Genomic DNA, 25,485 nt, shown 5'->3' with positions numbered 1-25,485 from the left:
GGAACAATTAATAATTATATGATTAATCAATTGTTAAGATATTATTCACTTATGCTATTGGATTTGACTCTGGCGATATGCAGTGATTGACCAAGAGATGTGAGATCATGAAATTCAACACTGAATTAACTAGTTCTCCTTAGTAATGAAGTTTGTCACACTGAAACAGGATTATTTAGTATCTAAACTACCTTCCTTGGTAGGTTATTCCATTATTCCAAAAAAAGTTGGAGATATAATAGAGGAATATAAGGTCAAAGTGTGCTATTTTAGAAAGTATTGAGAAAAGATTTATAATGCAAATACCGAACCTATAAAAGTGTCTAAAATTCTCCTTCAATGTAGTTTCGATTTTTTGTTTTTGACAAAAAAAAAAGATGTGCAATCAAATCCTTGGAGAAAGATAAAAAATATGGACATAAATTATAAAAATATTCCCTGTCCAAATATTTTTAAAATATAGTGCTGCTATGGTCACTATTCACAAGGGTTCTTCTGTGTAGAAGTCTGTGTAGATTTAGATAAGGTCATAATAAGAGCCATTAACTAAGTTTGGGCTGAAGTGTGTAAAGGCTTCAGTTTTCATTTGATTGGTTCAAAAATTGCATATGGATTAACATCAGACTTTTTATGCAACCTTAACTCTTACACTGAAACTATTTTTTTAAAAGCCATTTTGAGGGTATGGACAAAATCATGTTAACGTAGTAATTAACTGTTTGACCCAGAAAGCTATGAACGTTCAGAGAAGACAGCTTCAACATACCCCCACTCTATTGTGCCTAGGTATGGCAGCAGCTGTAAGAGTCAGCCTTGCTCACGAATTTTGGATCTCTGCAATTATTCTGGCCAAGGAAGACAGAAGTCTCAGCTGAACTTTTTAACTTATACAAGTCTTATGGGGCCTTTTGGCTAAATCTTAAACTAAGTCTTGAATTTGTTCCAGCAAACTTTGCATGTGCAAAGGCAGATTTTGTATATGCAAATGAAGAGACCTCGTAATGTTACTGTGTTGAACAGTAACTATGTATGCATTATTTAAAAATACATAGCTCCATTTATACTACAAATTAAAGGCACCAAGCTGCTGAAAGCTCCAGGAGCCATTTATTAATCAATTGACCTGGAATTTAAATGTTTCTTCTGGTATTAGTATCTAGAATTACCATTCACAGTAGGAAATAACCCCCTCAAAGGTTAAAAGTTTCTGTCCTAGTTTCAGTCATTTTTTTTTATAGCACAGCACATAAATCTCGGTGAATTATTTTTTAACCTAGTATCTGACTAACCTCATTAGAAACAGTAATCCAAAGCAAACATGCACAGAAGCAGTAGATTCACAGCTCTGTAAATACACTTTTAAGGGATTTGACTTTCTCTTTCACCAGATTCAACATGTTTCTTGTGCAGAAATGTTCATTTTGGTTCACCAAGTCATCCCGTACCATTTTTTTCCTATCAAACTATTCCCCACAAAGTTATTCTCAGAAAAATTATATATTGGGACCTCTCTGATAGAAACTGTCAACATGACTTTCTATCAGGATTGAAGTTCTCTGTGGGGGACTGATGGCATAAAATTATACTAATTTCCTTCTACATTCCTCTATTAGATCAGCAACTCCTTTACCTAGTTAGCTGAAATTCATATTTCAAAGTTAATTCTTAATCTGAAGAATAGAAAGAATCCAACAACAGCTAGGGGCACAATGGGACAGTTCAATATTGAGCTTTACATGTCAGACTGCCTGAAAAAAAGGTACTTTTCTTTTTGGCAGACTCTAAAAGTAACTGCAGAATTCAAAACAATCACCGCCCTTAGTGATTATTTAAAGATTAGCCCAGAGCCTCACTAAGTCATTGGCAGTCTTTCCATTGGTTTCAATGGATTTTGACTTAGGCACTTAAAATTCTTTTCTCTGGTACATCATTGATCAGAGAGTTTAAAGTATATGAATAGGTACATACCAAAGCATCAACATGTGTAGGTTTTTGTTCTCTTGGCTCCCCAAGACGTTTAGTGTTTCCTGACAAGAGAAAAGATCTGTTTACTGAATACAGAAGAAGACTTTAAAATATAATCTACAAACAAACAATTCAAATTAAACTATAATTAAAAAGACAAACTGAATATTTAAGGAAAAGCTTTTGAAAACATTTGTAATGTTTAAGCACTGTTCTCAGTTACTAGAATTTATGGAAAAATAAGGTATTACAAATTACTAGTTATGAGGTTTTACATTTGTTTAATAGGGAATAATTTGTCCAAATTAAACTGACTAAGCTAAGGCTTTTTAGATTACTAAAACAAATTAAACTTTTTAAAATGAGAATTTAGGTGAGCTTAAAGCCTTTCTAAAATCTAAAATGAAACTTTCTAATTTGTATCCTCCCTGATTTTATTGGTTATATTAAGATAAATTAAGTGAGATTAAAATCTTATTTGATTTATTTACCTTTGCAAATGAAGACCGTTTTAAGGGTTACACATCCTCTGTCTCTGACGAAAGCGACCTCAATTAGTCAAGTCAGAAAGTCTTTAAAAGCTTTGTGTTTATTGCTTCCAGCACGGAGCGAGGTGGTCATTAAGGTACCAAAATTCTCATAAAAATTCCAAAGTTGCACTAGTGAAAAAATGCTCAACAAGATGAAAACTAGTCACATCTTTTTCAGAAAATTCATTAGCTATTTTAAACCATTTTTAACCAAGATTATTTTTTTTATATGTGGCATTCAAGCAGATCCATACCATTTGGATATTTAAACAGCATTTAAATCTATTGTGAGTATATAAATGTACATTTAGGTTTATACCATTTTTTTAAAAAAAGCTGTACAGTGTTTAGTATGAGCCTTTTATGTTGATCATTGTTAGATGACTTTCTCCCTGTTTACTACTATTTATGAAGGTTTATTATGAAATAAACTAAAGCATAAAATTACTCTCACACACACTGATTTTCTTTCAAAAGTTTATTTAGTATCAAGCAAGAGTAAACTTTGCTTAACACTACAGAACATTTCAAGACTTGAGTTACAAAATACCACATTATTTGCATTTGTAATTTGCTTCCCTTTTTACGCATGTTTGCAAGAGAAAAAACTAGCAAAATGGTTGAAAAATAAAACTAAAAGAACTAAATTGCTGAAAACCTTTAAAATAAAAGTTTACGCTTATGTTAAAAGAATGGATTAACATATTTAGTAAACCTAGTTTTTGTTTAACACTAGTTAATCAGAGGTTATTTTTTTTTGATCATCTATTTTTCAAATACAGTCTGGAAATAACAAAGTTCCTTGTTTTACATATCTTTCTGTCCAGGTTGTTCTTTCGACAAAATAGTTTAAGTTCAGTCCAGCCGTTCAATTTTTAAGCACTTTGATTTACTAAAAAGGGATTGTTTATAGAAAAAAATTACTTGGAACAGTATACAGGACTGGTGGAGATTGGATATTTCACAACATCAGACAGTAAAATCAGTATCTGGCATATGGCTGGTCTCTGTAGATTCCCTTTGTTGTCCTTGCTGAAGGTGCCTTGTGTCTTGAGTTGGTCCATTCTTCTTGCCCTGAAACAAGGAAAAGCAATCATAATTAGATCTTTCCTAATGATCGTTGTGGCAGTGTTTGTTTTTACTTATAATTTTTTTAGTTTAATTTTGGAGTTCAGTGCTTTTGCACTGACAGTTATAGAGAATGAAGTCTAATATTTAGCAAAAGAACTGGTGAACTTCCCCATACTGCTCTTCCACCATGCCTCAGTTCTGACTGGGATTAGCTGGGGGTGAGAATGTGTTTAGGCACCTATGATATTCAGTATGGCCTGTAATGAGGCTACAAAGAAGTACTTATACTAACAGGACCTGGAGCAAGAACATGACCATCTATGTAGGCTACTGAACAGCTATAAATCTCTCCACACACCCCCCCACAACTTTTTTTGGTCACTACCAATTTAGGATTACTTTGAATTAGAAAGCTACAAGTGAAAAGTTTCATAATTCCCCTATGAACACTTGTGGCTTCCCTTTTGAAAACACAGCCTAACACAGCATTTCAGATAACAGTGGATTTCACAGAAACAAATACATTTCCTGTAAAGTGCAAGAGCTACAGAGCTGGATTTCTTTTTAATAATCTTCAAAGAGCAAAGGAAATTGCTTGCCTCGCTTGTAACAACAAAATGAATAAACACGCAACACACATTGAACTGTATTATTAACAATAACAATGGACTGAATCAGAGTTCCAATGTGTTAGACATAGAAACACATAGGAAGACACGGTCCCTTCCCAAGGTGCTAACAATTTTTCTGCAAATCTCGAAATATGATGGTGTACACTTAACATTTTGTACTAAACTTCTGGTAAACGAGTTTGCCCTGACAAATAACAAGCTACCAGTTTTAAGTAACACGAGATTTAATGAGAAAATTTTAATTTTTTTTACCTTAAATATTGTAATGCTAGAAAATGTTACATCTTGAGTCCTGCATTAGGCAGGTTGTAAGCTTTATCACTATTGGTTTTTCCCTTAGTGAGATACTCGGAGAAATCAGACCCCTCCTGTCATATAGTTAACTTTAATGCTGAAATATACAATGATTTAAGCGATGCAGAGTCCACAGAGACCAATTTAAAGAACTGTGAGAAGCAAAAATTGCTTGAAGTGACCTCCTCTTTTGATGCACTCATCTAATCAATTACTTTCCCTCAAGTTACTTGCATCAATTCCAGTAGATGACATGTGGCAAACCTATATGTTCAAAGTGTTTGATATGACAAACAAATCTTAGCTGAGGTCATCATTGCTTCAGGGAGGAGACATGGTAAAATGCACTTCAAAAGATAGACCAGGAAATGGTTTTCAGTTATGTTCTAAAAAATGTCATAACATCCATTAACCACAGTCATGATTCACTTGCACCAGTCACTGGCAATTCATGAGTTTCTGAGCTTCCTGACTGATCAAAAACTGCATTTCTCTGATCTCTAGCCAGAGGTATGAAGTAAAGGTACCTTTTAACATGCTTTATGCTTCTAATCCGTAACAGAGTTCTTTAATTAAACCTGTCACCACTGCACTTCTGATTTGAAAAAATAAATCCTACCATTGTGGTATATGTTTTTTTGCTTTATTATGCGTTGTCTTGCCTTCATACAAATACTCCAGTACCCTTGTGTTTATTACATACCTAAAATACTTTATAACTTTTATATAATTACTACCTGCTTGAGTTTACAGAACTGGAGCTTGGAAATGAATTTATATACCAAAAGACCACAAACTAAGTGTGAAATGTGCTCAATTCAGCCCCGATTCAGCAAAGAACTTAAGCATATGCTCAAGTCCCACTGACTTGAATGAGTCCTAAGCACATGTTGTACATTAAGCATATGCTTAGGTACCCTGCTGAACTGAGACCTTGTGGCCCAATTCTTTGCCGCCCTAACTCACGCTAAATATTATTATACGCTGAATATAATCCCACTGATTTGGGGGAATGTAGTAAATAGGAGTAAGGGTGGAAAAATCTAGCCCTTAGTGCTTATTTTTTCTGTTATATGGCAAAGACAGCAAATAAAATTACAAACAAAACAAAACAAAACAAAAGAACCTCCCAACAAATATGTCTCAGTAACCATAAATCTTCAATATCTATAACAATGGGACTCCAGACCAGCACAACAGTTGATGCAAGTGGATCCTGATGCAGGACTGCAGCATTCTTCATGAAAATTCTTTTTGGGTTAAATTGATTTTTTTCAAAATTCTTTAAAATACACTGGTAATTCCACTTACAAAGCTACTCACCATACGAATCATATGTTTCCTCATTAAGTCCATGTCCATAATCATAGTAATCTGTTCCACTGTATGAAAAAAAAGACAGACAACGTAAGTAATGCCATTAGAAATGTAGTGTTAAGCAACATCTTAAATCATGATGGACTAGATTCACAAGGGACTTAGGCACTTTGCCTTTTTAGGTGCCAAAGTCCTACACTGAGGTGGCAGTGACATTCAAAAAACCATTGTTTAGCTGCCACCTGACGCTGTCGGTGCCTACGTTTCTGCCAGAAGACATACAAAATCATCTAAATCTTGACACTGTGCAGCGCAGCTGCTTGGTGCCCTAGCTTATTTTACAGGGACAACATCCCACAATGTTTTTATGGTCCATACATTTGTAACTATGTATAACCTTTTGCTTGATTATTGCTCTAGAAAAATATTTTACATGTGATCAAATGTCTATGGCAGGGGTAAGCAACTTATGGCACACGTGCCAAAGACAGCACGTGAGCTGATTTTCAGTGGCACTCACATTGCCCAGGTCCTGGTCACCGGTCTGGAGGGCTCTGCTTTTTAATTTAATTTTAAATGAAGCTTCTTAAACATTTTAAAAACCTTATTTACTTTACATACACAAATAGTTTAGTTATATGTTATAGACTTATCGAGAGAGGCCTAAAAATGTTAAAACGTATTGCTGGCACATGAAACCTTAAATCAGAGTGAATAAATGAAGACTCGGCACAGCACTTCTGAAAGGTTGCTGACCGACCCCTGGCCTATGAGATGTTTGCAGGACACTAAGCAACAAATAAGAAACACCATTTAAAATACAAAATGGGTGATTGTGGTAGTTTGGTACCTAGTAGCCAGATAAATTCAGAGCCAGTATGAAATATATGGCTATTTGGAAAGTAACTAAATTACAAACTGCTAAAACCAAAGCCTTGTCTTCCCTAGGAAAAAAAGCTGCGTTCTTATCTTATGTTGGCTAACAAGTGCTAACTAACACAAAGCAAAATCCAAGTCAAGACAAAACAATCTGTAGTTATAACAGGAGTTCGCAGGTAGAGGTAAATGCCAAGCTCTCACATAATCTTTTTATGTGCAGAGTAAATAATACATGTATTGCAGGTGCATTTAACTCGCAGAGAGAACTATAGAGCTGAGACAGCTAATGAAATAGAGTTGTCAAATTTTGGAAAATACCTGGGCCAAAAGTGTAAAAATATGCAAAAACAAAACAATAAGAGCAGTGAATGAGTGTCTATTATTGCTAGTCTAAAGCTTCCTGAACTAAAAATTCTGGTAGTGTCTGCACTGTGAAATTCCGAAGACATACATAAGAGCTAAAATTCTCGTCTATGGTTTGTCAGCCCACATGACACAGACCTGTATATTAAGGACAAAAATGTGAAGCATACAAAGTAGCATAAACTTGTCCTGCAACAGTTCAGTGATAAAACAATCTTAGTTTTGACAATCAAGAACTTTAAATTGACATTCTCTATCATTTCACACAGCATCAGATTATTTATTGTAAGACTGTCATCAAGTCTAGAGGTCTATAGCAGCTGAGCCCCATCCCTGTGCCTGTCAATCCTGTCAGAATTACTTTTGCAGTGTTTCATTTCACAGACCTAAAATGTCTATTAAACAAAAAATGACTCACATTTTATGGCACGTAAACTGCAAAACCAATAAACACTGGAAGGGAGAAAATCACTTATTTGCATTATAAGTACATCAAAATTTAACTTTATTACCTGACAGACTGTTCAGCATTAATAATCAGGTCAAATAATAATGTAAACTGCTCAAAGTTGCTCAATGAAATGCAATGCGCTCTCTCTTCCCTGCACCCTCTCCTCTCAGGCTCTATAACAAAGCAATGCTGCTAAACCCTTGAATGACTGACTTCTGTCTGAACTTGAGAGTCTATAAACAAATATGAAATTTTACACAAGAGGGCAATATGTTTGTAACACAGTGAACATATTTTGTGTAAATGGTTGTAGGTAGGACTGAAGAAAGGAGAAAACAGAAAAACAGTAAGACTACCAATCCATCGCAGGCCTTCCTATAATTGGAGCCATGTGGAATTCTTTTATTTTTATATTTTTTTCATTTTATTTTTTGGGAATTTCGTGTTACTTTGTTTTATCCCCAAACCCTCACAATCCGTCTCCCTTGCCCTCCGTTGTAATAACTGGGCCTACAAATGTATACGCATTGTAAACTTAATTGTAAGACATGACAGTTTATAAAATGTCATGTTAACTTATAACGACAAATATTAATGGAAAAAAGGTGCAAAAGGGACATAAAAAGACTAAATTAGTCTAAACAAAAAGGCCTGTTGATATAACTCAAGGACTGAGTTAACATCATGTCTGGTAAACAAAAGAAGTGTTGGACCAGAAATCAAGGAACAAAAATTGGTGTGTTCAATATGAGGTCTAATTAATGAACAAAATAATGAGAGAATGGGCTATTCCATCTATCACTCCGTTTGTTTTTTTTAAAAGAAAAATCCTTTTTGGGGAAAATTAAGGGAAGAATAGAAGCAAATACTGTCTGACTGAAGAACTAGAAAAGGGAGCTTCACCATGACAACTGTCACTCCCACTGTTTTATTGGACCCCTGACCTTCTCTGTCCTAATCTTGAGAAATGTCCTGACCAGTTTGTGCCAGAGAGAGGGAGCCAAATTTCATTGCCACTTCACTGGCTCTGACTAAGTCTCCAAACACCACCTGGGAAGTGTGTCCTTTTCCTTCCCCAACTTATTTATTTTTTTTCCAATCTCTCCTTTTCCTTGTATCTAAGAGGTGTCTGGCTTAGCTGGCCAAGACTGTATATTCTGCAACACCGCTGTGAGCCTTTGACCAGAAAAAGGCAGCTAAATGCAATTCCCTGAACAGCCCAACATTGGTACAAGTTTGCCAGGTCTCAATATGGCTAATAAGATCACATGCTGTGCTTGTGTTTCTCCAGCAGTGAGACTGCAAGTGAGTCAGCACCAGAGACAGAGGCTGCATTTTCTATCTTTGCTGTTCTCTTCTTTCCCCTCTTGTGTGTGTTTGTCTTGCTTTGTCTTCTAGAAAACAGGACTGGACTTCAAATAACAACAGCAACAATGATAGCTCCAGCCCATTTCAACTAACTTTTCCTCATTTCCCTAGAAAGGACAGTTATTACCATTTTAAATACCACCGAAAAGACTGTAATATGGGGTAGGGTGAGGGGAGGGTTTCCTTTTAAAAACTCTTTCCAGCTAAAGGAAAAGGGAACACAGGTTGTTGTTAGAATAAAATTTACTTAATACTTTATATGTTAAATGCTTTAACTGTTTTTCTCCTTTTTCTGTATTTTAATTGAAGATTAAAAGGAATTTTAATGATGTGTTTGACAATGGTTCTAAGCAGGCTGAGGGCTCTGTATACAAATTCCTGAATCTTAACACTGTTAATGTTGGACATTGCCAGGGCCATGGTAACACTTCTGACTCCTTGGGCCTCTTTATAACATCTACAACACCCAACAACCCTGACTCCACCTGGACCCCAACCCTTGCCCCTCTGAGCCTTAGACTCCCTTTCCCCACCTGCCTCAACTCCTCCAACCTCTGCCTGAGATCCAGGCACCACCATCTCAATACCCAGCCCGTGCGCAGACTCCTCTGCAGTGATGCCTAGTGCCCAGCCAGGACTCATCACGCCATCCCATGGAAGGAGGGGAAAACTGCAGTGCCATGACTCCCTTGATGGTTGTGCTCAGGAGAGGTTGAGCACCCACTCTCCCTAGCTTCCTCACCACAATGGCTGCCTCACTCAGATATCTGTCTGTCTCGTGCACTCTTTGTGAGGCTGCTAAATCCTCCTGCCAGCCCTACCTCAGGACGCACAGTACCCATGCACCATGAATGCATGTGACCCTGGCAGGCCCTTCCCTAGGCTGGTGCACTCAGTATGGTGGAAGTGATCCTATTAGTTTACTGTTTGCACCTGTGGGTGCTGACGCTGGCCACTAAATCTCCCATGGCTGATGAGAAGCTTTGTCTTTTTGTTTTCATTTTATATGTAGTTTTTTTTGTTTTATTTCTGGTTATTGTGTATTTGAGAAAAATATAGGGCTCTACCTCTAGGGCCTGTAACTGCAGAGTCTAAGCAATGCTTGAATTCAAAAGCTAACACCCTGTATTTTCCTGGATTTATTAGTATATATCCATCCTCTCTGGAAGCATCTCATATAAAATATGAAGGTGCTAAAATCACCTACAGAAGAACTGTCTCATCTAGAAGCGAAAGACTTAGTTTTTGATAACTTTCATTTTATAGATATTTACTTATAGATATTTATTATTGACAAAGCACAGCGCATTTTACAAAGAGTCTGTTTTATTAGAACTTAAGCTTCCTTTCATATTAAATGTTTTAATTCATCAACTGAAACAATCAAGTAATTTCTATTTTTATGGCCATCATATTTCTCACAACGGGTATAATTTACACCTATGCAGAGGGCCTATGGCAAGCCTGTCAAGCAAATAAAGGGATCTTTGGTTTCCAAAACTCTCAAACACTTTCAAAAGCATTAAAATATAAAATAATTAACTAAATAAAAAGTTTAATTCTCTGAATTTGTAAACAACCTGGATGCATGTCTTTTTCACATATGTTAGAGCAACAAGTGCGTCAGCATTTAAAGATGCTGGTCAAAGATTGCCTAAAGTTTGTATTTGTTTTTAAGTGGTTTAAATCAAGAGCATTGGAGTGGGAGGGGGAAATCTGAAACCTGCTGTGTCAATATTTCAATATTGCTGAATAATTTTTAAAATAAGAAAATTTTCTTTCCTGACAATTTTCTCTTTCTGAGATTTTCTATGCTTGCACAGATGTCTCAGAATAGCTCCTTCCTACCAGCAGATGGAGACAGTACTCTGAAACTGTTTTGGTAATGTCTGCTCTGATTATAAATAGGGCCCTGCCAAATTCTTGGCCATGAAAAACATGTCATAGACCGTGAAATCTGGTCTCTCCCCCTGAAATCTGGTCTTTTGTGTGCTTTTACCCTATACTGTACAGACTTCATGGGGGAGACCAGTGTTTCTCAAATTGGGATTCCTGACCTAAAAGGGTGCGGCAGGGGGGTTGCAAGGTTATTTTAGGGGGGAAGGGGGATGATATTGCTACCCTTATTTCTGCACTGACTTCAGAGCCAGGCACCCAGCCCTGAAGGCAGGTCCCCATCAACAGCAGTGCAACAGGTAAGGGTGGCAATATCATACCATCCCACTCTTACTTCTGCGCTGCTGTCTTCACAGCTGGGCAGTTGGAGAGTGGCAGCTGCTGACTGAGAGCCCAGCTCTGCAGGCAACAGTGCAGAAGTAAGCAATACCATACCATGCCATCCTTACTACTGCGCTGTTGCTGAAGGCGGCTTTGCCTTCAGAGCTGGGATCCAAGCCAGCAGCTCCCGCTCTCCAGCTCTGAAGGCAGCGCTGCTGCCAGCAGCAGCACAGAAGTAAGGTAGCAGTTCTGCAACCCTCTCTACAATAACCTTGTGACCCTTCCATAACTCCTTTTTGGGTCAGGGCCACTATAATTACAAGACCGTGAAATTTCAGATTTAAATAGCTGAAATCATGAAATTTATGATTTTTTAAAATCTTATGACTGTGAAATTGACCAAAATGACCGTGAATTTGATAGGGCCCTATTTATAAATGTATTGCTCACCCATGTTGGCTGAAGCTTTGAAAGCACTAAGGCCGTATTTTCTCAACAATATGTAACTTCATGTAATTGGGGGAGGGATAGCTCAGTGGTTTGAGCATTGGCCTGCTAAACCCAGGGTTGTGAATTCAATCTTTGAGGGGGCCATTTAGGGATCTGGGGCAAAAATCTGTCTGGGGATTAGTACTGCTTTGAGCAGGGGGTTGGACTAGATGCCTTCCAACCCGGATATTCTATGAACTTTAATTCTGAATCTAGTCTGACTGCCATTGGAATTTTAACCATCTACAAGATGTTTCTGTACATTCATATATCTAATATCTACATCTGTTTGTGTGTATGTAACTACCAGGATTTCAACAGCACAAGTATAGTATCTCAGAGCTGAAGGGAAGGGAGAGCCTGAAATACAGTAAAGAAAATTAAATTATCAGGTAAGAAAAAAATCCCATTCTCTTTGATTTTCTGTGTCAACCTAAAAACTTGGAACCTCACAAAGCAGTATGTACACAACAGTATGAAGGGATTAGCATCCAACAGTAGACGTCAGTATGCTGCTCCTAATTGCTGAGGTCTGGACATTAATTCTATAATGCTTAGAGAGAGTGTGAAGTGAGGCCCAAATAAACAGTTTGCATATTGCCAAGAGGGTAGTGTCTAATTTCTCTGTTTAAGAAGTCACCACTGATCAAGCAGAATGAGCTTTGAGAGATTCTGTTGCTTCCTGATTACCACACAAGTAAGCCACTTGGATGAACTTTTTCAGCCAATTAAACAACATGGTACATGATGTGGCCCTGCAACAGCCTGTCCTTTCCTGGCGCAGTGTGAAGAATGTGTCTCTAATTAACTGAATTTATAAGTGTAGAAGATTGTGCAGAACAGGGCCTAAGTTCTCCAATTCTTTTTGCTGTGCAGACTGCTTCTAAAAATAAAACATTGGTAGACCACAGCTACAGAGTGATTTTTCATTCAGATACAAATAACAGTTTAGTAAGGGCTTTCAGGACCAAGCTCATGCCTCAAAGAGAAATGGCAGCTTGATTGCTGGCCTTAATTACAGCCTGTTATTGCTGGAGATGGCTGGATGTTCCCTCAGTGACAGTCATCTCCAGAAGAATGGACTTGTAAAGGGCTGGCATTCATTCCCAAGTCCAGCCCATCTTGTAAGGATATTTGCTATCTGGACAGTCAGAGGATCAGTACCGCTACATCAACACCAGACACTGAACATATTCATATTTTTGCATAGTGTACATGGGTGTACTCTAAAAATATACTATTGTTGATGAATTGGGATATAATGACCCTTTAAGGCTGATGAAAGAATCCTCCAGGGTCAGTACTACCACGTATCAAGGTATTCTCTAACAGACCATATTACAGGGGCATGATTGCTGAGGGAGAGGAAGTAGTCTCAGAATGGCAGTTCATAGTTTGGGGAGAAACCCAGACTGTTAACTCTGATAGGGCTGCCCACTGGAGTGCAAAGAGAAGAATATTCTGGAAGCCCTTTTTCCCAGTCAGAGTCTAGAGGTTGCTTTGAAGTGTAGTTCATAGGCAGCCAGTTGGTACTTCTGCGTTAGTGCAAGGCATGGTGGAAGAAGTGACAAGTAATCTATTGTTTCTTGCTTTTGCTTGTTATTTTGCAATATCAATACTGTGTTTGTTTACAGGCTTTGAGGCTGAACCCTATGGGGAGAGGTCAGGATAGCTTTAGAAAGAGTAGTTGAGGAAAGCCAGGGGCAGGGAAATTTTAATTTGTTTTTGACAAGAGCTCATGTCCAGTAAATTCCTGCTCCAGGAGACATACTGCACTAGCACTGACTGAGCTAACTTGCTGAAAATAGAGGGTAGCCACAGCAGTGCAAGTGGCTGGAAGAGCTAGCCACCTAAGTATGGGCCTAGCATCTTGGACAGGCATGTATCTGGGAGGCTACCATTGCCACTTGTACCACTGTGGCTGCACTCAAATTTTAGCACTTTGGTTTGATCAGAGCGGGTATTGATCATAGGTATGTCTCCTTGAACTGAAATGTATACCTCTATGCTGGAGTGTAGACATACTCTATGTCTGTGGACTCTTGTTTGGCCTGCTACAGACTGATAGCACAGAACAAGTGAACTAGGGAACAAATGGCCTGTCAAAACAATTGTTTTATTTGTCTGCCACCACTGTTATGACGATGTCTGAGAAACCCTCTTCCCATGTCTTGCCCTCTCAATAGTTATGTCATAAACCTAGTATCAGAGGGTAGCCGTGTTCCTAAAGTGAGTTAGATCTTCCTGTGTGACTGGTCCTTATATTAAGAGATTTTCCCATCAGTGAATTGTGGGAAATGTGCCCTGGATTTTCCTGTGGGGGAATCCTCACATCTGGTTTATTGCCTTGAACATCCTAGGGGTGAGCTCCTTCTGAGCTTCTTGTGCTCTTCTAGATCATCAGTGCCTCTTATGGACACTGCAACCAGACATGTATGTAGTACTGTGTTCTGTCATAAAGGTAGGATCAGGCAGATGGGAGATACCATTTGCTTATGTCTTCTGTGTTAAAGATACAGACATTCTATCTGCTGGAGTGAGAAATGACTGCCCAGGTTAAACCAACACGCCTGCCATACAAACAAGATGACACCACTGAAAATATTTCAGCATATTGTCTTAATCTGTTGACAGAGATGAACTTTAGCCAAGCATATGGACTGGTACAGATGATCAAAGATAGCCGCTGGTTCATTACTCACTACAAATAAAGTTTAGATATTATTACCACTCTCTCCCACTCCCCCCTGCCATGTTAAAAGAACATCAAGGTTGCAAGTCAAGCACTCAAAAATTTAGGAAATGTGACTCATAGACTCTAGGACTGGAAGGGACCTCGAGAGGTCATTGAATCCAGTCCCCTGCCCTCATGGCAGGACCAAATACTGTCTAGACCATCCCCAACGGACATTTATCTAACCTACTCATAAATATCTCCAGAGATGGAGATTCCACAACTTCCCTAGGTAATCTATTCCAGTGTTTAACTACCCTGACATTTAGGAACTTTTTCCTAATGTCCAACCTAAATCTCCCTTGCTGCAGTTTAAGCCCATTGCTTCTTGTTCTATCATTAGAGGCTAAGGTGAACACGTTTTCTCCCTCCTCCTGATGACACCCTTTTAGATACCTGAAAACTGCTATCATGTCCCCTCTCAGTCTTCTCTTTTCCAAAATAAACAAACCCAGTTCTTTCAGCCTTCCTTCATAGGTCATGTTCTCAAGACCTTTAATCATTCTTGTTGCTCTTCTCTGGACCCTCTCCAATTTCTCCGCATCTTTCTTGAAATGCGGTGCCCAGAACTGGACACAATACTCCAGTTGAGGCCTAACCAGCACAGAGTAAAGCGGAAGAATGACTTCTTGTGTCTTGTTTACAACACACCTGTTAATGCATCCCAGAATCACGTTTACTTTTTTTACAACAGTATCACACTGTTGACTCATATTAAGCTTGTGGTCCACTATGACCCCTAGATCTCTTTCTGCCATACTCCTTCCTAGACAGTCTCTTCCCATTCTGTATGTGTGAAACAGATTGTTCCTTCCTAAGTGGAGCACTTTGCATTTATCTTTATTGAACTTCATCCTGTTTACCTCAGACCATTTCTCCAATTTGTCCAGATCATTTTGAATTTTGATCCTGTCCTCCAAAGCAGTTAGAATCCCTCCCAGTTTGGTATCATCTGCAAACTTAATAAGCGTACTTTCTATGCCAACATCTAAATTGTTGATGAAGATATTGAACAGAGCCGGTCCCAAAACAGACCCCTGCGGAACCCCACTTGTTATACCTTTCCAGCAGGATTAGGAGCCATTAATAACTACTCTCTGAGTACGGTTATCCAGCCAGTTATGTACCCACCTTATAGTAGCCCCATCTAAATTGTACTTTCCTAGTTTATCTATAAGAATATCATGCGAGACCGTATCAAATGCCTTACTAAAGTCGAGGTATATCACATCCACCGCTTCTCGCTTATCCACAAGGCTCGTTATCCTATCAAAGAATGCTATCAGTGACAATTAAGGTTGCTTCTGGAAAACTTAGTTCAGGCCCATGTCCATATGCATTTTCACACTCTTGAATTACATGATCACATACTATTTTTACCACAGGACCCTGGCTTGCTTTCTTCAGTGCTGATGACAGACCTGCTCTGGGGCTGAATTGGAGTCTTGCAGTGAAAATTTATTTTTCCTTACTCTCATTCTTGAAAACAGCTGAACTTTTATCTGAAAAATTTTCAAAATAATTCAGCCTGACACACCCTCAGCATGGAAAATTTCAACCCAAACTGTTAATGTTTGGCAGTGTCATAAGGAATTGAAAACAGGGTCTTATAATGCGAAGTGTCAGACAACCCTGGCTATAGGCGGTGCCACCAGTCCTGCCTTTAATAACCATTGTGGCCTTAACAAATTTATTGTTCAGCACAGTATATGAAGTCCACGATTTTTAATACTCAAGTATTAATTACAGTTGTGAGATGCTGCTATTAAAATTTTTGAGAGTCAAAATACACACAAAATATATCTACCAGTGTAAACTGTAAGATCTTGAAGAAATGCTATATTGTTATTGGATGCAACTATTTTAGAAAATATTGAATATAGAAATAAAATTTGTGCTCTCACTTGGTTTCTGACTAGAACCACAGAACTGCTGCCCTACAATGATGCCCACAAATATTACAAAGTGAACATTAAACGGCTTTCATTTTTTTCTTCAGCGGCTGTAGACAAGGTGCTCCTACTTGGGAGTCTTATTTCCCACTTCAAAACATTAATGTTGTACAAAATGTTGAGAAGGGCAGCAGAAAGGACATATGAAGTAGAGGTGATTGACACTAGTCCCTGTCAGACTGCCAGTAGGTAATTGGCTTTATAAGTGCCCCATGCTGCAGAGGAAGACATACCATGACCAAATTCCTCCCTCAATAGCGGCCTTCTCTCCTACTGTGTGTGTCAGTCACAGGACATCCATACATGCTGGTGACCTGAATAAGGTAATTAAAGGCAATAATTGGAGATATACCAATCTCCTAGAACTGGAAGGTACCTTGAAAGGTCATTGAGTCCAACCCCCTGCCTTCACTAGCAGGACCAAGTACTGATTTTGTCCCAGATTCCTAGGTGGCCCCCTCAAGGATTGAACTCACAACCCTGGGTTTAGCATGCCAATGCTCCCTCAAGAAAGCTAAACCAGGAAGGAGGTAATGAGGAGCTACTGAATCGATAGTTAAGCATACAAGATCATTGTAAAGGCCTATCAAGCTATCAATATTTTTGCTTATAGCAATCTGCCATTCTGGTTCCATTAGACTCTGAAGGGACACAACTAAAACAGGTCATTTGTTCTAAAGGCTAATAATGGCTGACACTGCTCTGTTATCCACACATAGCTTCTGATAATACACGTGTTATGTGGGCAGTGCGGGATGGTGGGTTTTGCCATTTACCCATCTTTGCATGTTATCTAAAATTGATCGTGAGGTTATTCCCACAGCATCCATTTTGAATAGAATACTGACCAGAGCAATAGGAGCTGTGGCCACTTTAGCCCCCTCGCTATCCCTATTTGGCACTGTACACGGTCTAAAAGTTGCAGTTGGTGAGGCTTCCCTCCATTAAAATATTCCATAAACAGAAACTATGCAATCAAACTTGGTTAAGCATAACATGTACCCAATACAAATTCATAAAAGAAAGGAAATGCCAAGTTTTGGACACCAGTTAGCTGTACCTAATGTACATTGCTGAGTGATAAACCAAGGTCTGAACCTTGGACATACAGCACCACAGCACAGACCTCTACTACTGGAGCTAACTTAAGGAGAAACTCAGTAGCCTGTTATTCTTTAGTGAGCCAGCCATTACAGAGGGACCGAATATGCACTTTTGCAATGAGTCACACTATCATCTCACATGATCTATCCATTGTAAAGTGAATAAACTCCTTGAGGGCACTATGCCGCACTTCCCCTATTAGACGTATATAAGGGTCTTCTCTGCACCCTTTGATCCCAAATCAAGAGAGAGTAAATTTTGTGTGTATAAACTATATAATTTTTTTAACTCTCTCAACGAGACTTTCACCCACTTGCCTAACAACCTATAAAAGACAATTTCCCAAAGATGGCATAAACCAGCTCTGCCTCTGCTCATAAGTGAAGTTGCATAATTTTTTTTATAGTTTTGGCAACTCCACCAGCCCTTTCCAATTTGCTGGGTTTTTTTTCTCCCAAATGAAAGTTTATTTGAATCACTGCATCTAAAAAGAGACTCGACTATTTCCGAAAAGAAAATGTTCAAAAGGGTCAGTAAGTAAAACTGGAAAATTTCATCCAGCTCTAGTGAAAATCATCAACATGTTGAATGCAAATATACAAACCACTTTATCTTTGAAAAAATGTGGTCTTAGTAGAAATTCTGGTGCATTTTTTGTAGCATTAAGAGATTGAACTGAACTTTTAGATTAGCACTTTTTTCTTCCACAGGGCAGCATCTGGTACTTGCAGTTGAGAAAGTTAAATTGCACACTTTACTTTTAATATAGTATCACTTTATTGGGAACACATGAACTTTCAAAGAACAGGAATAGGCAGATGGCTCATTAAAGCCCGTTCTTATAACCATTATTTGTTTTTCTATAACAAGTCAACCAGTCATTTTAACATCAAACAGAGATGTGCAGAGAGAGATTTAGCCAAATAATTCCCTCTGACAGTGGGAGTTGTATAGCTCAATCTCTGCACAATGGTTTGAAATCTTACCCACAAACAACTGACTAGGTGATCACAACCATAATATCCAAAGTCCAGATCCACAAACGGACTTAGACTTTTAAGCCCCAGTTTTAGGCTCCACTGCAATCCAGAAAACTGCTTGGCTGCTGCGTAGCCCAGTAGACACGTAAATTCACTTGTGCCTAAATTGTCATTGTAAAAGTTCCCTAGTCATTTAAGTTTCTGCTTCTGGGCGTGCATCCTGCTGCCTCACTCTAGGTGTCTGGATGCATCTCTCACACCCATGCCTCAGCGTGATCTATAAATCAGGGAAAGACAGGCATTCACTCATGTATCTTGCCTGAGAGGCCCAATTTGGTAGGCATAGTCACAGCCCCATTCAAAATCCAGGTAGAAATGCAGATGATGGCGCCTCCCTTATAATTTTTAGCCCTGTGCTTATGTCACTCACCCAGGCTGTGGGAGAGAGAGATTCAATTCCCACTTCTGCCAGATATGGAGAAAGGTTTTGAACACGGTGATCTCAGCTCTCAGGCGAGTGCCCAAAGCACTGGGCAATGCCATATTCTGCTGTGGAGATGCTCAGTTTCTCCTGTTGAAGATATTCCATTTTGGACAAAGAATTAGAGTCATTGGAGCAGAGACACTAGATCTCCCACATGGGTGTCCTAACCCCAGTCTATACAGTCATTCATTCTCTTCTTCCTGGCTCAATGACTAAGTATGCAGCCCCGACACAGGCACATTAACTCCTTGATAGGGGTGTGGCTTAGAACACACTCTTCTGGTCAGCATCTCCTATTGGCTAGTGTAGGGAGCACCCTGCCTAGTGTGCTGTCTTCTGTGGATCCCACCCTTATGTGCCTATTTCTTCTTTTCATTGTATAGGGAGCGTAGGCACCTAATCTAGCCTTTGTGGGTCCCATTATTGTTCCAGTGATTTTCTAGGCACTTAAGACCTTTTGTGGTTCCGGGCCCATGTGCCTAAAGAAAAGCTATACTCCAAGATTTTTCTCTTCACAGAAGTGTCCTGTTACTTGTTGAACTGAAAATTACTTGCTCTAGATTCATCTTTGGCAGTTTTCTAAATTTCAGCTCTCTTTATTTTTTGTGTCAAAATGTTTTGCAGTTAGTTCAAGTTGTTTGTGTAACTAAAAGATATTTTTAATCCACAGTGCTTTTTTAATTAGTTACTATTATAAATATCTGCAATGTATAAGTCCTGAAGATCTCACATTTTAAGATTACTAGCTTATTAACATCTTTCTAAAGTAGACGTCACACTTCATCTATCCTTTCCTAATGATTTCAGCTCTCCAGTAAGCAAAGGAGAAATTCCTATGTCCTATTGATTCTCTTCCACCTTACCTGCTTGGTGATAAATTCAGACAGAGGTTAAAAAAACTTTATCTGGGCAAAACTGAAGAATTTGTGCAATATGAATGAGTTAAGTTTGCAATCAGAACTTTTTTTTGCACTTCCTGAATACTTAAAATACGACCTTAATGTTCTTGTATTTGTATTATAATTACAGCAAATAAAAAACATCAATAGCAGTTCTCCAAATTGATTTATTTTATTTATTTTTAGATACATCCTAAAACAAAGTTCAGGGAGTATTACTTAAATCCTTTAAAGCACACAGGCTAGATTCTGCTTTTTTCCAACAGTTGAATTTTCAGGCTTATAAAACTGTCTATTCAGTATCACTAATGCTAACGAAAAATACTCCTAATATTTATTTTATTTAGTAGCTCCCTGATTTGCACCTTGGACTACCATTTGTTTGACTACCTTTCATCCTGTTTCTCCTATTTTCTGAAATATCATATGGTATGTTAGCCACATGACTTCCATTACCATTAGTCTCTGCTAACTTCCTATGCAATAATTTGGAAGTTTATCCCTTTGTAGCATGCATTCCAACTGCTCCACATTTTATAATGTTTACTAAATTTGCAGACTAGTCATTTTGCAAAGCATCGAACACTTTTCTTAACCTCAAATAATTTGCTAGATTTGGGGCAAAATTTTCAAAAGCACATAAGTTATTTAGGAACCTATGGCTAGATCCCCAAAAAGGTATTTAGGTGCCCTAGTCCATCATCTAGGCACCACTGCCATTCCCAAAACCACAGTCCAGCTGCCACTGCACCTCACAGATGCTTCCGATTCTGCAGTCAGACCTGTTACCCTCACATCTAACAACCTGCTTGAAGCCCTCTCTGAAGCCAAAGCCCAGTGGCCCTAAAGTGGGATTCTTAAAGTAGGCATTCCCCTGGCTTTCCTCAACTATGGATAAGACTCCACACCTGTCTCAAAAGACAGCCAGGGGTGAGCAGGTTGGGAGGGAGAGGGTGTGTCGCAGCCTAGGAGTTAGGGCAGGGGTAGGCAACCTTTCAGATGTGGTGTGCTGAGTCTTCATTTATTCACTTTAATTCAAGGTTTTGCATGCCTGTAATAGATTTTAAAGTTTTTAGAACGTCTCTTTCTATAAGTCTATAACATATAACTAAACTATTGTTGTATGTGAAGAAAATAAGGTTTTTAAAATGTTTAAGAAGATCCATTTAAAATTAAATTACAATGCAGAGCCCCCCAGATCGGTGGCCAGGACCCAGACAGTGTGAGTGCTACTGAAAATCAGCTCGCGTGCCGTAAGTTGCCTATCCTTGAGTTAGGACATGCACCTGGGAAGTGGGAAACCCAAGTTAAAATTCCTGCTCTCCTTGATTTAGAACAGGGTCTTGGAACCCAGCTCTCAAACATCCAGGTGAATGCCCTAACCATCAGGTTATTGAGTATTCTGGAAGGTGGGTTCTCAATTGCCCCTGTTGAAACTGCTCCACTTTACATAAATTATTAACTATTCACTGGACTGAAGCGAGACTAACACTATAGCCTAGTGGTTAGGGTGTTCAGCAGAACTGTGGATTCAAGGCCCTGTTCCAAATCTGGCACAGAAAGGGTTTGAAACCAGATCTTGTACATCTGAGACGAGACTCCTAACCACTAGGCTCTTGGCTATAATGAAAATGGGGTGGGGAGGAGGATGTTTCTTTGCAAGAAGAGTCTGGGTTTTGTCTGCTAAGGCATGGGTCTTCTAAGCAACTCACCTGGTTTAGGTGCTTAACACCAGGAAAGGGGTTTCTTTCCTCTGCATTTCACTACTAGCTAGCTTAGACAGCTCCCCGCTTAGTCTGTAAGGATCCTGTCCCTCAGTGCCTAACTCTCCTCATGCATTGTATGTGGAGCATGGGTGCCTAATGTACCGTTGAGGATTCCTCTAGGTGGCAGCCTAGGAATTAGGTGATGCTACACCTAAATACCTTTGGGGATCTAGGCCCTAAATCCAATTGAAAGTCAACAGAACTTAAAGTTCAAGTTAGGGGTGTGATATCAAGGCTGAGGAGACATATTTGTGCTAGCTCTCATTCTGAGTAAGTGCCTCTGGTGTCAGATGGGCACAACTTAGGATGACTAGTATGTCTTTCGACTATTAGCTCAATGAGAGCTAGAGCAAATATTTGTCCTCGAATTCAACATGCAGACACACCCTTTAAAGCAAGTCACAAGATACAGCAGACTCATTTTCAATTAGAAGCTACAGTACTATCCATGAATATCAGAACATAAGAATGGACATACTGGGTCAGAGCAAAGGTCTGTCCAGTCCAGCATCCTGTCTACCAACAGTGACCAATGCCAGGTGTCCCAGAGGGAGTGAACCTAACAGGTAATGATCAAGTGATTGCTCTTCTGCCATCCATCTCCACCCTCTGACAAACAGAGGCTAGGGACACCATTCCATACCCATCCTAGCTAATAGCATTAATGGACTTAACCATTATGAATTTACCTAGTTCTCTTTTAAACCCTGTTATAGTCCTAGCCTTCACAACCTCCTCAGGCAAGGAGTTCCACAGGTTCACAATGTGCTGTGTGAAGAAGAACTTCCTTTTATTTGTTTTAAATCTGCTGCTCATTAATTTCATTTGGTGGCCCCTAGTTCTTATATTATGGGAACAAGTAAATAACTTTTCCTTATTCACTTTTTCCACACCACTCATGATTTTATATACCTCTATCATATTCCCCCCCTTAGTCTCCTCTTTTCCAAGATGAAAAGTCTCATAGACTCAGACTCTAGGACTGGAAGGGACCTCGAGAGGTTATCGAGTCCAGTCCCCTGCCCTCATGGCAGGACCAAATACTGTCTAGACCATCCCTAACAGACATTTATCTAACCTACTCTTAAATATCTCCAGAGATGGAGATTCCACAACCTCCCTAGCCAATTTATTCCAGTGTTTAAACTACCCTGACAGTTAGAAACTTTTTCCTAATGTCCAACCTAAATCTCCCTTGCTGCAGTTTAAGCCCATTGCTTCTTGTTCTATCATTAGAGGCTAAGGTGAACACGTTTTCTCCCTTCTCCTGATGACACCCTTTTAGATACCTGAAAACTGCTAACATGTCCCCTCTCAGTCTTCTCTTTTCCAAACTAAACAAACCCAGTTCTTTCAGCCTTCCTTCACAGGTCATGTTTTCAAGACCTTTAATCATTCTTGTTGCTCTTCTCTGGACCCTCTCCAATTTCTCCACATCTTTCTTGAAATGCGGTGCCCAGAACCGGACACAATACTCCAGTTGAGGCCTAACCAGCGCAGAGTATAGTGGAAGAATGACTTCTCGTGTCTTGTTTACAACACACCTGTTAATGCATCCCAGAATCACGTTTGCTTTTTTTGCAACAGTATCACACTGTTGACTCATATTTAGCTTGTGGTCCACTATGACCCCTAGATCTCCTTCCGCCATACTCCTTCCTAGACAGTCTCTTCCCATTCTGTATGTGTGAATCTGATTGTTCCTTCCTAAGTGGAGCACTTTGCATTTGTCTTTACTGAACTTCATTCGGTTTACCTCAGACCATTTCTCCAATTTGTTCAGATCATTTTGAATTTTGATCCGATCCTCCAAAGCAGTTGCAATCCCTCCCAGTTTGGTATCGTCTGTAAACTTAATAAGCGTACTTTCTATGCCAACATCTAAGTTGTTAATGAAGATATTGAACAGAGCCGGTCCCAAAACAGACCCCTGCGGAACCCCACTTGTTATACCTTTCCAGCAGGATTGGGAGCCATTAATAACTACTCTCTGAGTACGGTTATCCAGCCAGTTATGCACCTACCTTATAGTAGCCCCATCTAAATTGTATTTGCCTAGTTTATCGATAAGGATATCATGCGAGACCGTATCAAATGCCTTACTAAAAACTAGGTATACCACATTCACCGCTTCTCTCTTATCCACAAGACTCGTTATCCTATCAAAGAAAGCTATCAGATTGGTTTGACATGATTTGTTCTTTACAAATCCATGCTGGCTATTCCCTATCACCATACCACCTTCCAAGTGTTTGCAGATGATTTCTTTAATTACTTGCTCCATTATCTTCCCTGGCACAGAAGTTAAACTAATTGGTCTGTAGTTTCCTGGGTTGTTTTTATTTCCCTTTTTATAAATGGGCACTATATTTGCCCGTTTCCAGTCTTCTGGAATCTCTCCCGTCTCCCATGACTTCCAAAGATAATAGCTAGAGGCTCAGATATCTCATCTATTAACTCCTTGAGTATTCTAGGATGCATTTCATCAGGCTCTGGTGACTTGTAGGCATCTAACTTTTCTAAATGATTTTTAACTTGTTCTTTTTTTATTTTATCTTCTAAACCTACCCCTTTCCCATAAGCATTCACTATGTTAGACATTCCTTCAGACTTCTCAATGAAGACTGAAACAAAAAAGTCATTAAGCATCTCTGCCATTTCCAAGTTTCCTAGCCTCTTTAGTCTCTCCTCATATGGGACCTGTTCCAAACCCCTAATCATTTGAGTTGCCCTTCTCTAAACTTTTTCTAATGCCAGTATCTCTCTTTTGAGATGAGGAGACCACATCTGTATGCAGTATTCAAGATGTGGGCGTAACGTGGATTTATATAAGGGCAATAAGATATTCTCCATCTTATTCTCTATCCCTTTTTGAAAGATTCCTAACATCCTGTTTGCTTTTTTGACTGCCACTGCACACTGTGTGGACATCTTCAGAAAACTATCCACGATGACTCCAAGATCTCTTTTCTCATTAGTTGTAGCTAAATTAGCCCCCATCATATTGTACATATAGTTGGGGTTATTTTTTCCAATGTGCATTACTTTACATTTATCCACATTACATTTCATTTGCCATTTTGTTGCTCAATCACTTAGTTTTGTGAGATCTTTTTGAAGGTCTTCACAGTCTGCTTTGGTCTTAACTATCTTTAGCAGTTTAGTATCATCTACAAACTTTGCCACTTCACTGTTTACTCCTTTCTCCAGATCATTTATGAATAAATTGAATGGGATTGGTCATAGGACTGACCCTTGGGGAACACCACTAGTTACCCCTCTCCATTCTGAGAATTTACCATTAATTCCTAATCTTTGTTACCTGTCTTTTAACCAGTTCTCAATCCATGAAAGGACCTTCCCTTTTATCCCATGACAGCTTAATTTACGTAACAGGCTTTGGTGAGGGACCTTGTCAAAGGCTTTCTGGAAATCTAAGTACACTATGTCCACTGGATCCTCCTTGTCCACATGTTTCTTGATCCCTTCAAAGAACTCTAATAGATTAGTAAGACACAATTTCCCTTTACAGAAACCATGTTGACTATTGCTCAACAGTTTATATTTTTCTATGTGTCTGACAATTTTATTCTCAACTATTGTTTCGACTAATTTTCCCGGTACCGACGTTAGACTTACCAGTCTATAACTGCTGGGATCACCTTTAGAGCCCTTTTTAAATATTGGCGTTACATTAGCTAACTTCCAGTCATTGGGTACCGAAGCCGATTTAAAGGACAGGTTACAAATCTTAGTTAACAGTTCTGCAACTTCATATTTGAGTTGTTTCAGAACTCTTGGGTGAAAGTCATCTGGTCCCGGTGACTTGTTAATGTTGAGTTTATCAATTAATTCCAAAACCTCCTCTAGTGACACTTCAATCTGTGACGGTTCCTCAGATTTGTCACCTACAAAAACCAGCTCAGGTTTGGGAATCTCCCTAACATCATCAGCCGTGAAGACTGAAGCAAATAATCCATTTAGTTTCGC

At 39.0% G+C, this 25,485-nt stretch overlaps 1 protein-coding gene across 1 annotated transcript in view; it reads right to left on the bottom strand.

Annotated features, from left to right (window-relative positions):
• Positions 1 to 2,937: 2,937 nt before the first annotated feature.
• Positions 2,938 to 25,485, bottom strand: part of KHDRBS3 (KH RNA binding domain containing, signal transduction associated 3) — a 196,153-nt gene continuing 173,605 nt past the window's right edge. The window contains exons 6-7 of the mRNA XM_050939797.1: positions 5,816 to 5,874; positions 2,938 to 3,569 (exon numbers count right to left, since the gene is read on the bottom strand). Of these exons, the coding sequence (XP_050795754.1) occupies positions 3,478 to 3,569; positions 5,816 to 5,874 (151 nt within the window). The 3' untranslated portion in view covers positions 2,938 to 3,477. The remainder of the gene's footprint in view (positions 3,570 to 5,815; positions 5,875 to 25,485) is intronic.

The sequence above is a fragment of the Gopherus flavomarginatus genome, chromosome 2 (assembly GCF_025201925.1).
Source record: "Gopherus flavomarginatus isolate rGopFla2 chromosome 2, rGopFla2.mat.asm, whole genome shotgun sequence".
Classification (NCBI taxonomy): Eukaryota; Metazoa; Chordata; order Testudines; family Testudinidae; genus Gopherus; species Gopherus flavomarginatus.
The sequence above is the reverse complement of the archived record's forward strand: the minus strand, read 5'-3'. Positions and strand labels throughout refer to the sequence as shown.